This window comes from Lissotriton helveticus, chromosome 5_1 (genome assembly GCF_964261635.1).
Source record: "Lissotriton helveticus chromosome 5_1, aLisHel1.1, whole genome shotgun sequence".
Classification (NCBI taxonomy): Eukaryota; Metazoa; Chordata; class Amphibia; order Caudata; family Salamandridae; genus Lissotriton; species Lissotriton helveticus.
The window spans coordinates 1,452,298,399-1,452,311,358 of NC_136065.1; the positions used below are offsets into that span (position 1 = coordinate 1,452,298,399).

Genomic DNA, 12,960 nt, shown 5'->3' on the forward strand with positions numbered 1-12,960 from the left:
AGTCCACAGGGGCATCGTCCCGGACAGTCACTTTCAGCATGCCCGACAACCCTCCCCACTCGAAGGGAATGCGTGCCATCTGGCACAAGCTCTCGGAGTTGTCCGCCGACCTTACTGGGCACAGGATGTTGGGCAGGATTTGTTCAGGGGTCACCAAATGGCAGCGGACCGCCGTCACACTGGCTCCCGTGTCACGGAGGGCTTCAGCCCGGTGTCCATTAATGGTGACCCACTGGCGGTACTTCTGGGTGTTGCCTGGGATCGGGGCTCGGGGGATCATGTCTCTTTCGCCCAGGCACACCGAGGATATAGCTGCGGGCTCCCACTCGGTCTGTTCGGGGACTTCGTCCTCTTCCTCGCCTCCTTCTTCACCCAGGGCGGTGGCCATGATCTGGCGGTTTGGAGGACCGGTGGTGCCTGGTCGCTGGTTCATCGGGCAGAGAGGGTCATTAGCATAGTGACCCAGCCGCTGGCATCTGTGGCAAGTAACCTTGGGGCTGGGCCCCTGCCGTGCAGGAGGGGCCCCCCCTCGGCCCAGGGGTGGCGAAGTGGAGGTAGGGAAGGACCCTGCGGGGGCGTCTCGGCCCCTGCTCTGGCCTCCTCCACCGCCTCGTGGTCGGTGGTTCCCCGGGGATCCCCTGCCGTAGTCTCCCATCGGGCTCCGGGGGACTCGGGTGCTCACCCATCTATCCGCTTCAACAGCAAGTTTTCGTGGTTCCCTCAGTTTGCTGTCGAGTAGATGCTGCCGGAGTTCGATGAAGCAGTTGTTGGAAAGATGTTCCCATATAATGAGGTCGGCCAACTGCTGGAAGGTGGTGACCTGACTGCCTTTGATCCACTCCTCGAAGGCTCTGCTAAAAATGTTCACGTATTCCACCCAGGTGGTACCGGGGATTTTTTTACAGTCTCGGAATCGCTGCCGGTACATTTCGGGGGTGAGTCCATAGCGAGTGAGGAGGGCGGTTTTCATGTGTTCATACGAGGTCATCTCGGCATCGGGAAGCTCTAGCAGAGCGTCCCTCCCTTCGTTGACGAACTTCCCCCGTAAGCCGGCGCCCCAGTCCTTGAGGGGTACTCGATGAGCGGTCATGGCTACCTCATAGGCTTTGACCCATTGTTGGATGTTGTCGTTCTTATAGTACTCTTTGACGACATCCTTGGGTATCTACACCTTCGTGTCCACCGGAGGGAGCGAAGTCTCGCCCCCGGAGGCGTTGGCCTCATTTGTCTTGGCCTTGAGCTCCAGTTCCTTTAAGCCACGCTCATGCTCGTACGTGAGTCTCTTTTCTTCGAGTTCTCTTTGTCTTCGTTTCTCCTCCAGGTCTCCCTCTAGTCGTAGTTGCTCGAGGGCTATTTTTTTCTCGGCCAGCTGTAGTTCTCTGTCTAGCCGGAGTCGGGCTAGGTCTAGTTCGTGCAGCCTGTTCCTCTCTCGTTCTCGGGCGTCTTCGTGGGAGAGGCCCGTGTCTAGGTTTGCAGGTCTTTCCCCCGCCGGGGGCGCGTTGGTCTCCGGACTTCCGTTCGGGGACGGGTTATCTTCATTCCGGGGTGGCGAGTCTCCGGCTTCCACCCATGCTTGTAGGGCCAGTTTAAAGTCTTCCTTGGTGCTCAGGCCAGTGGTAGCGATGCCCAGATCTTTGCAGAATTGTTTCAACTCCTTATGACTATACTCTTCCATTTTCTCTTTCCGGAATTCTGCAGTCGGTCTTGTTTCCTGAGTAGTCATGTTTGCGGTGTGTTTTTCTCGGTAGTGGTTAGCTCATTCTCTGTACGAATTGCGTTGGCTCAGATCGCACCGCCTGCCACCAATGTTAGAAAGGCGATCCCAGGGGAGGCAGAAGATGTCTGACTGACCACCCCTGAGTCCACCCCTCCGTCTAGAAGGAGCCGAGCGGTATCGAGAGGCCTCCTGGGTGAGGGCACTCTCCTAGGATCGTACAGCAGAGTAACCACACCACTACAAATGGACACCACACAAGAGGATAAGTTCTTAGGCTTTATCAGGAATAAAGGTTGCTTGTCTTCATCGATATATACAGGTAGATCGAGGGATCTGAAAAGTCTCGTAAATAAGGGACAGGGTAAGGGGACAGTCTCAGTACGAGGGAAGGAAGGGATACCCTGCGCACAGCTCTCAATCCTCGAGCCGGGGGGTTCCGAGGGGTCGAGCCGCGGCAGCGCCAGCATGCCTCGAGGTGGTTTCGGTGAAGATGGGCCACGGCAGCGCCAGCAGGCTCCAAAGATGGTTTCGGCGAAGATGGGCCGCGGCAGCGCCAGCAGGCTCCAAAGATGGTTCAGCGAAGATGGACCGCGGCAGCTCCAGCAGGCTCCAAAGATGGTTCAGCGAAGATGGACCGCGGCAGCGCCAGCAGGCTTCAAAGATGGTTCAGCGAAGGTGGACCGCGGCAGCGCCAGCAGGCTCCAAAGATGGTTCAGCGAAGGTGGGCCACGGCAGCGCCAGCAGGCTCCAAGGATGGTTCAGGCTTCAGGGTAACTGAGTTCTTCTCGGGTCAGCCGCGACAGCGTCAGCAGGGCTCTTGACTCCAGGATACAACTGCCGTCCTACTCCGGGGCTGGCCCAGATATAGGACTGGAGTCCTTTGATGTCCGGACCCTCTCACCTGGGGGTCAGAGGGGCCGGGATGGTGGTGTCCAGACACCCAGCAGGGGGGTGGAGCCAGCGCCCAGGGAGGCCGGAGGCCGATCGATACCAGGCGTCCGGGGACAACTGGAGGGCCATCGAAACTTCCCTCCTCTAGGATCTTTGGAGTGGCCACTCTACCACCCGGGGGGATCTTGGTGCCTCGATGTCGGGGCTTCGCTGGGGCCTTGGCCGGGGCCGAGGCCACGTGCTCGGGACATGGTGGTCCAAGATGGAGTCAGACGAGGCCTTGTGCTCGTAACGTGATGGGCCCAGGATGGCGTCGGGCCGGTAGGGTTGGGGATATGCTGGGTCCGCCATGTTCCAGGGGAGGAGAGCGATGGTGTGTCAGGGGGGTTGCTCTCGTTGGTAGTTCGTGTAAGGTCGGGCCAAGGGGCGCCCGGGGTCTGATGGAGGGCCGTTGTCGTCCTGAGCCCGCCATGCGGGGAGGGTTAGGACCACGCCGTGGGGCCGGGTCCAACATTACCCCACAATCCTCCCACAGAGACGTCATGTGCCTAGAGATGAAGTTGGTAACCCAGTCGGAGACCATCTCTCTGGGGAAACCCAAATGGGAAAAAATCCCCATTAATGCACGGCCTACCACGGGTGCTGTGATTGTCCTGAGAGGGACTGCTTCCAGGTACCGGGTGGCATGGTCCACCAAGACCAGGATGAAACTGTTGCCTAAGGCTGTCTTGGGGTCCAGTGGCCCCACAATGTCGCTGCCCACCCAATCGAAAGGGGTACTCACCACAGGAATGGGTTGGAGGGGTGCCTTGCACTTCCCTCTGCTCTTGCCACTGGCCTGACATGTCTGGCAAGATCTACAAAAGGTACCGACGTGCTTCTTCATCTGGGGCCAATAGAAGTGGGTGACAAGCCTTTGGAAGGTCTTGTCTTGCCCCAGATGTCCTGCGAGAGGCACGTCATGAGCCAGACCAATTAGGAAGTTCCTCACGGGTACCACCAGCACACGGGCTGCACCGGGGTCAGTGAACTTAGGCTAACTATAAAGCAAATCATCTTCCCAGTAAAGGAGATGATCCTTGGACGCTCAACTTGCTGCCTGGTCTGCAGCCTGTTGCTGCACACCAATGAGAGAAGGGCATTCCTTCTGCACCTTGCAGAATTCCTCCCTGGAGTGACCAACTACTTGCTGCCAATGGGTCAGCTCAGGTAGGTCTCCCAGTTCAGCCACCTGTTCCCCTGTAGGTTTCAGGGCATCCCCCTCATGTTCTGTACCTTCTTGGACCATGGGAACGGCTGGGGCTGGTTTCCCGCGCCCCTGCCTCCTCTCCTGGCAGGTTCCTGGACCACTGTTTCAGACTCCAGTTCTGCTGAATCACCCCTACTGGCTGCCAAAGATCGAGTGGTCACACAGACCCACTCAGGCAGACCCAACATCTCCAAATGAGCCTGGTGTTCCACTTCCTTCCACGGGGAACCCTCCAGGTCATTACCTAGCAGACAGTCTACAGGCATGGATGGACGTACAACAACCTTCAAGAGACCTGAGACCCCCCCCACTCAAAAGGGAACTGCGCTACTTTGCAGAGGCGCACTCAGTTGTCAGCTGCAATAATGGGGTGGAATACATTGGGAATGACCTGCTCTTCAGACACCCACTGACACCTCACGGATGTTACCTGGCTCCTGTGTCTCTCAGAGCCTCTATCTCCCTCCCATTGATGGTCACCTTCTGCCCATATTTCTTAGTGTTAGCTGGCAGGCAGGTATTCTGGACCATCTCTTGGTCTCCTAGGGAGACAAGGGTCACGACTGCTAGTCCCTCCTCTCTACTGAAAATGAACCCCCTCCCAAAGCTAAACTGGCTAACACTGGGGCTGGAGCACCAGTGGGTGCTGGAAGTTTTTGGGGCATTTAGGAGCAAAGTGGCCCACCTCATTGCAGTGATAGCTAGTAGGGGGACCCCTGTTGTCCCTGTTGTCCCGCCAGCCCCTAGGGGGCCATGGCTGTCTAGGTCTGGGGGGTTGGGATTTCTTTTGGGGCCCTTGAGGGAACTCCTTTTGGTTACCTTGTCCCCCTCACTCTTCTGCTGGGGACCCTGCCCACCTTTGGCTGTGGTACCCACAATTCTTCGGTGGACCCTGGTACTGGTCCAGCGATCCGCCTTCTTAGCAAGCTCAACGGGGTCTGTCAGCTTGCTGTCTAAAAGATGCTGGCACAGCTCTGGAACACAAGACTACTCAAGTGCTCCCAACTAATTAAATGCAACAACCCCCTGTAATCAGTTACTTTGCTGCCCTTCATCCAACCTTCCAGTGCACGCGAGTACAAATTCACACACTCCATCCAAGTCCCAGACTCTTTCTTCTTAGAGTTCCTAAACTGCAATCTGTACTGCTCTGGAGTAAATCCATACCTGAGACATAGGGCCTCCTTCATATCGGGGTAGGTCATGGTACCTGTTAACTCTAAGGGCTCTAGAGCACTCCTCCCAGAAGCTTCAAAAGGTTTCCACAGGCCCTCCCCAATGCTGTTCAGGCACATCATTCATTCTTAATGCAATCTCATAAGAAGTAAATCAGGCATGCATATCCTCACTTCTATGGTAATTCTGTACCAGATCCTTGGGAATATATTCTTTACCCCCTACACTGGCAGTGCGCTCCACCATTTGAACTGGAATCCACCTGCTTGGCCTTGATATCCAGTTCCCTCATGCTCAACTCATGAGCCAACAGCAATTTCTTCTCCTCCAAGGCACAGGCATTAGTGCTCTCCCCCACAGCCTTTTCTCTCTCCTTCTCCATTTCCAATTGCTTCATCTTTAATCTCATGACTTCCAAGTCATAGTCTCTTACTCTTTGATTCTCTTCTAACTCTTCTGGGGTAAGGCCCCGGCTGGAGTGGTGACTGCCAGCCCCTGAGTTTGGTCTGCCCTCTGGCAAATCCTGGGGTTGAAACCCCCCCTTCCACTTGCATCATTTCCCTCTTGGGCCTCCCACCAGGCCTTCGAGATGCTCTGCAGCTCTTCCTTCCTGAAGCCGCTCTTTTTGGGGCACTCAAACTTGTTGCAAAATTGTCTGAGCTGTGTAACTTTGTAGGAATACAAATCTTCAATTACAAACTCCAATTCTGCTTCCACACTGGGTGCCTTTCCATTCACAGACATGAGGCTTTGAAGAGTTACTCAAAAATAGAATCAACCCCGAAAAAAAACGTAGTATGCGGTGGCGTAGTGGTCTGCACTCACTAGTGATGTACACCAATCACTGTGGGTCTAGTACAAATACAAGTTCAAATCCCACCGCTGCCACCAATGTTAGAACTGGGGCTCTCTAGTTGGCAGAGGTAGGTACCACTGTCCAAATAGGGACCCTTGCTTCTAGTCGGGGTAAGGAGGATACACTCTTTTGATAACCCCTGCTCACCCCCTTGGTAGCTTGGCACGAGCAGTCAGGCTTATCAAAGGAAATGTGTAAAGTATTTGTACCAACACTCACAGTAACACAGTGAAAACACCACAAATGGACTCCACAACAGTTTAGAAAATAAAGGTATTTAATCTAAAGTAGACAAGACCAAAACGACAAAAATCCAACATACACAGTTCAAGAATATGGTTTCAAAAGAGTTCTTAAGGTTGTGTTAAAAAAATCCACAGCTGCGTCACGTTTTAGCCAACAGTACCTTTAACTGTAACAAAGTTCCAAGTGAAAAGCTGTTGCGATGGAAAGCAAGCGATGCGTCACTCCTGAGACTCTGGGGAGGCGATGCAACAACCCCGCTCGATGTAGCGTGCGTGTTGCGGTGACTCCGGTCTGTACGGGGAGGGATGCGATACCTTGCGTGGATTCCAGTGCACAGGTTTTCGTGGAAGCGGCTCGCAAAAGGGACGATGCGACGATCTTTGGGGCAGCGACGATCTCCGGTGCGGCGACGATGCGCGGTTCAGCGATGATCATCTAATCGTGCGGCCCCTCGATGCGATGGCTCTGCGACAACTCTCGCAGCGACGTGATGCGGTCCGCAAGCAAGCGGTGCGTCGATCTCACCCAGTGACGGCCGGCTCTGCGAAGATGCTTGCAGCGATGGTAATCTTCCCACACTGGTCGGGTGCATCCCGCAAACGAAGGATGCGACGGCTCTGGCAGCGGCAACAGGCCCAGCGGCGGTCTAGACCTTCGTAGCAGCGGGAATTTCCTCGCACTGACGGGGATGCACTCCGCAAGCAAGCGATGCGTGAAAACTTGCAGAAAGTCTTTAAAATCTTGGATTCCAGCTTCCCAACACAGGTACAACTTCCAGAGGCACCACTACTAGCCCAAACCTCTAGCAAGGACAGAACTCTCTCAGCAGAGTTCAGGGAAGCCGGGGGTGAAGTCCTTTTGTTCCTGGGACTTCTTAACAGGGAGCTAGCTCTTCTCAGGTCCTTGGAGATTCCTTCAAGCAAGGGTACACAGCACAAAGCAAAGCCCTTCCCCTCTTCTTGGCAGCAAAACAACAGCAGGTCAGTCTTCCTTCTTCAGTTTCAGCTTTCTCCTTGTAGAGGTTCCTTCTTGATTCCAGGATGATCTAATTGTCTGTAGTCTGAGGTCCTGTACGTATACCCCTAAAAGTCTTTGTTCCCTTTGTGCATGAGGGCTCTGAGCCCGGTCTGAACCAGTTCTGGGGGTTTCCTGAGCACTTTGTTTTCCTGACCTCTCCTTTCCTTTCAGAGAGAGGGGCAGTGTCGTGAGCCGCCCAGCAGGAGGTGGAGCCCGCATTGTGGAAGGCAGGCACAGCCCTTTTCATGCCCAGGTGCTATCCCCTCCCACCACTCAAGATGCAGATGCAGTCATTCAGCCTAGGGCTGACTCAGCCAACCTCATGGGGACTCCCCAGCCCCTTTCATTCTCAGACCAGACAGTCAATTCACAAACAGGCCAAGGCACACAGAAAGGTCAGACAAGAGAACAGCAACTTTCTAAAAGTGCTGTTCTCAAACACAGGATTTAAAAAACACCTTTCCTAAAAGATGTGTTATTAAATTCTGAGTTCAGGGATAACAGACTTTTATGTCCTACCTTGCTCCTATGTGAAGATATGCTGGTAGCCACTGTAGCCAGCATTCCCCATGATAGCCTATGGGCAAGGTAGCCTTCCAATAGTAAAAAACGAAAATGGCTGTCATTCACTACCAGAGCATGTCACCTGCACAACTACATGCTCTACCTTTCACAAGGTATAACAAAAGGGGGGAGAGAGAGAGAGAAGTGGATTCGGTCTCCCTGGGCAATACGAATAAACAAAGTAGAATCCACTCAGAAGGGGGGAGGGGGGTGTTTGTGATCCCTAAAGTGATGGGGAACACACAGTGTTGTTTAAATGCCCCTCACACACCAACAGGCCCCTTGGTGTCATGCTTCATCATCGGGGCCTTCGCGTCCCTCTACGGGAAGCGGCGTGCTACGACAAACGACTACGTAGAAGCACTAAGTAGTGAGCTATGTGAGGGTGTGTGTGTACTAAGGGGAGTGAGTGAGGTGATAAAAGGGTGGATAAAAATACCTGGCACGTGGGAGAACAATTATTTATTATGTCCCCGGCTGGTATTGATAAAAGGGTGCAGAATCTGGTTGATAGTATACGTATTAGGGTATATCAACCATCAGGGTGTCAACATGTTTCGGAGCGCAAGGCTACCTTTCACATACACTGCACCCTTCCCAAGGGGGTACCTTGGGCCTTCCATAGGGGTGACTAATGTGCACAGAAAGGGGAGGGTTAGGCCTGGTCAGTGGGGACACTGACCAAGAGGACATGGCAGTTCACAGACTGCACACAGGCACTGCGGTGGCAGGCCTGAGGCACCATGTTAGGGCTACTCCTGTGGGTGGCACAATCAGTGCTGCAGGCCCACTAGTAGCAATTGTATCACCAGCCCTGGCACACTCAGTGCACTTTACTAGGGACTTCTTGGTAATACAAATATGCCAATCATGGATAACCAATTTACAATAACAATTTACACAGGGAGCACTTGCACTTTTACACTGATCAGCAGTGGCAAAGTGCCCAATGCATCTAGACAAGCAAAAATGAAATCCAGCACAGCGTAAAAAATACAGGAGGCAGAGGCAAAAAGACAGGGTAAACCACGCCAAGGATGCCAGGTCTAACAATATCATATATGATTTTCTCTCCATCTTTGGCCACGACGAAGAATGAGTATAGCATGCTAATAAACAGGCATTGATAATATACAAATGGTAAAAGTGGGAAAAACCCCGATTTCCGCAATTAAGCTCTCATTGCGAATTTTGATATCCTACGTGGACCATTAACTTTCTGGGTGGTGGGAGGGAGAAGGAATTCCACCCTGGGCCATTATAAGTAGACTAACGCTACAGAGGACTAGTTCCCCCCAAACCTTGCATGACAACAACCCTCTCACTGATATATTCCACCTGCCCTGAACAGGTGGAAAATGGCCGCTGATTTTTCCCTGGAATTGCAGAAAAACGACCAGAAAAATATCAGTTGTTCCCACCTCTTTTTGATTACACTCGTAATTGCTGGATTTTGGTGGGGGGGGGGGGATACTAGCCACAATAGGACATTACAGCCCACAGTATCCCTGCACCAAAATCCATCAAACTTGTAACAAGTGCTTTAGTGTTTGTATTAGTTTCAAATTTGCGGAACAAATGTGGGTTTGGAGTGGCACAGACATGTTGAAGGTTTTACTGTGTTACTGGAACATTGTATTGAACTGCAGCATTTATATAATGCTTACTACTGCAACGTGGGGCTCTAAAGTGCGTGCCTACATGGGTAGGATGTTACACTATGTATGGTGTCTGGTTGGAAGTGTGGTGTCTTTGTCTTGGTCCTAATTAGAACGTGGTTTAGGCCATGTGTGATGACCCCCTCAGTGGCAGTTATCGTATCATGGGATGCATTGCTTAGTAATGTGATAGGTGATGATTTGTGTGAGACAGTGGCACAGTTTATGTTTTTATAGTAAACACAGCTTTGAGCAGCTCTCTAGGTCTTTTTATGGTGTTATTTATGATCATAGGCTACTTAACTGGTTACTTCACTGGTTGTCCATTCTGCAACATTTTGTTTAAAGTTTATGGTCCTGAGCAGCCATAGTTTAGAGGAAGAAATGATGGAGAGATCTGTTGAGAAACACCTGTCTGATTGATGTCAAGGAGTGGTCATAGTACGTAGCATTTCGGGACCAGCAGTGGTGGACTAAATAAAGTCTTCCATTGGCCAGCTGCATGTGGCAGATCTCTTCAGTTATCCCATACCTCTTCACTTTCTGTGGACTGGTACACCACCGGACAATGAACATAATCCATACTAGTTCTGTTTTATGTGAGTGTAAAATTGTTAACCATTAAAAGGGAATTATTATGCAGCCTGTATGAGCTGCAATCAACTGCCCGAATGCTGAGTTTTATGGTATTACTGTGGGGCAAGATGGTTATGCCTTGTATTGTATTGTAGTTGCATTTATATAGTGCTTACTGCGGCTGACAAGGAATTGAAGAGCTTTACGCTGGTGCTCTGGATCTAAGGTTAGTGGTTAATCCAGATGTTACTAGGATTAGTCTTGTTCTCTTAGACTAACCATTCAATGCATTCACTTCAGTTTCATTGCAGTGGTTTATATTAACAGGAGCAGGGGTGTTTCTTGGTCAGTAAGATTGGGGAGGATTTCAGATTTTGCAACAATCAGGCTGGCATACAATATTAAAATACATAATAAGACAAGCAGGGTGCACGAGAGGGGCTGCAGGAGAAGTGGAAAGGGAGACGAATGCAGATGGGTACGGATTAAAAGTGAGAGATAACACAATATTTTGTAAAATAACGAACATTTTTGAAGATTTTTAGAACAGGGAGGGAGAGAGTGTATGCATTTTTATCTGTGTGAATGGAACAATTCACGGTGAAATCCGACAGAAACCACACTACACACGACTGAAAACACCTGGACCTAACGATTTACCAGAAAATACATTTACTGGAAGGGTGTAACACCCAAACCCCCCCCCCCCCCCATCCGAAGCTATGCCCCAGAACAGGAGATAGGTGTGATCAATAGACTGTGTGTGTGAGTTCAAGCTGATGGTAGATGGGATTTACAGATGAGATAGAGGGTGAATTGGTATTATTAGGATGTAGGTATCATTTTCAAAGAAGAAGAGGTTGTGATTTTTGGAATGAAACTAAGGCAATTGGCAGAAATACAGTAATAATGAGTAAGGCAAAGTGGCATGTGACTTAATGTAGGCTGTGGTCAGAAATAGGAGGCAGGCAGAGGAGGGAAAGTATAGACATGGTCACTCGTGAGAAAGGAAGAGAAGAGATTTTCATGCAGGGTTTTGGGAATACAGAGGAGGCTTTTCTAAACAACATGCAATTGGAAGATGAAGAAATGTAGAAAGAAACAACATTATTTGCATATGATATAATACTGTAATGTACTTTGATACGTACTGCGATAGGCAAACAGTCTATCCACTGCCAGGCTACCACTAGTCCTCTGCTTCATCAAAGACAGCTAATCTGGTCAAGGATTGAAAATGTTAGTTAATGGCTGGATGAATATATAGGAAACTTTCAAGAGCTTTAGCTGCACTGGAAGGAAGAAATAACCTTATGATAATAGCCACATGGGGAAATATACAGTATAAACCATCCAAACATCGAAAATGAGATTTGAGAACCAGGGCAGTGATTTTGCCTTTAGAACATGCCAAAGCGAGTTTCTAAAACTGAATCTCCCTTCTTGCATGAGGCCCTGCCCAATGTCCTCCTAACCCACTCTCTGAGGGTTCATAGGGTGGGCCACATCGATAAGCGAAGCAGCTTACACAGGAGCTGAGCCTGTGAGTCTGGTGAGACCAGTCCAACTCTCAAGGAGAGTTGGGGAATGGGAGGTGTTTATATCATACCATGTCACACTCACCCAAAAATATAGTTCTCTCATCACAAACTAGATCGCCCTCAATCCAAAAATATATCACCTGCACCACCAAACCTGACCATCCTTACTTGAAAACAAAACAACTTATGACTGCAAACCATACCACGTGCATCACTGCAACACAGCTTTAAACCCGAATCACCTAACCCTCATACCTTGATCTCCGTCACCTAAAAACCAAAGCAGCCTCTCCCTCCTCCCACACTGCACAATATCTCTCATCCAGAAACATGATATTTAAGTCCTTATCACAAAATCTTAACATATACCATTCAAAAACAGACTATCACGGGTCCAAAAACCTTGTCACAAAGCGCCAAAACCAGCCCAGTGAAGATGGAAGATAGAGTGCAGAGGAACCCCCAGCCTCATATCACTGGAGGACTATGATTGCCGATTTACATTTTTACAGTTAAATCATTTCAGTGCCCAACTCAGAAAACAGCTTTAGGGGCATATTATCAAGAACCGGCATTAAAATTATCTCCGCTTTAGCGGCGATAATGGGCTTGATAATATGCCCTTGCGAATTCCCATAGAAGTCCAGGATCTGGTGTGAACATGGGCTTCTGTTCGAATTCTCAAGGGCATATTATCAAGCAGTTTCCTGCCGCTAAAGCGGTGATAATTGTAATGCCGTTCTTGATAATATGCCCCTTAGTTCCCTAATTTTGTGCTCGAAAATAACGCATCTAGCTCATACATCCTTGAAAATCAACTGCCCAGAAAGTGCCAAGCAAGAGCATCATGAGTATTCAACATGGGGAGGTAGTTTCGTGATAGTGATCAGCAGTGGAAGCCGGCACAGGTAAGAAATCGGTAGGGCAGTGGAGTGGAGCAGGAGCAGGGTGGGGTGGCGTGGCAGTCAAGATTACGGATAGGTAAAATTAAATCACAAAAATAAATAAAACCACTTACCTTGCTCGCTGCATCTCCAACTCCGTGATGTGGTGAGTGAAAGGTAAGTGGTTTAATTAATAATTTTGTTTAATTTCACCTATCGCATCGTCTGGCCACTCCCCCCGCCCACTCTAACCCACCTCGCACCACCTCACCACTCTTACCTGTGCCAGCTGCCACTGGTAATCAGGGAAGGGCACGAGATACCTCTGCAGTGACAAAGTGCAAGAAGGACAAAAAGGCAAGAATTTGTAGAGAAAGATAGACGGGAATGGAAAAAAAGAGAACGGAACAAATTAAAAAATAAAGTAAAAGGGGAAGGAATGGGAAGCAAAGGGAGGAGGAATGGAGGGGAGGATCTTGTAGCAGGGCCATCTTAACAGCATTATAGGCCCCCGGGCAAAGCAGTGCACTGGGTCCTGCCTACACAACCACTCACAGGAATACAAATGTAAATTATCTATAAAAT

The 12,960-nt window shown here is 50.3% G+C and overlaps 1 protein-coding gene across 2 annotated transcripts in view; it reads right to left on the reverse strand.

Moving 5' to 3' along the window:
• LOC144753645 (adenosine receptor A3-like) overlaps nt 1-12,960 on the reverse strand; it is a 69,362-nt gene that overhangs the window by 11,240 nt on the left and 45,162 nt on the right. The window contains exon 2 of one of the 2 annotated variants that reach the window (XM_078641266.1): nt 11,102-11,170. The exons of the other annotated variant lie outside the window; for it this stretch is intronic. Coding sequence (XP_078497392.1) covers nt 11,140-11,170 — 31 coding nt within the window. The 3' untranslated portion in view covers nt 11,102-11,139. The remainder of the gene's footprint in view (nt 1-11,101; nt 11,171-12,960) is intronic. 2 annotated transcript variants of the gene reach the window in all.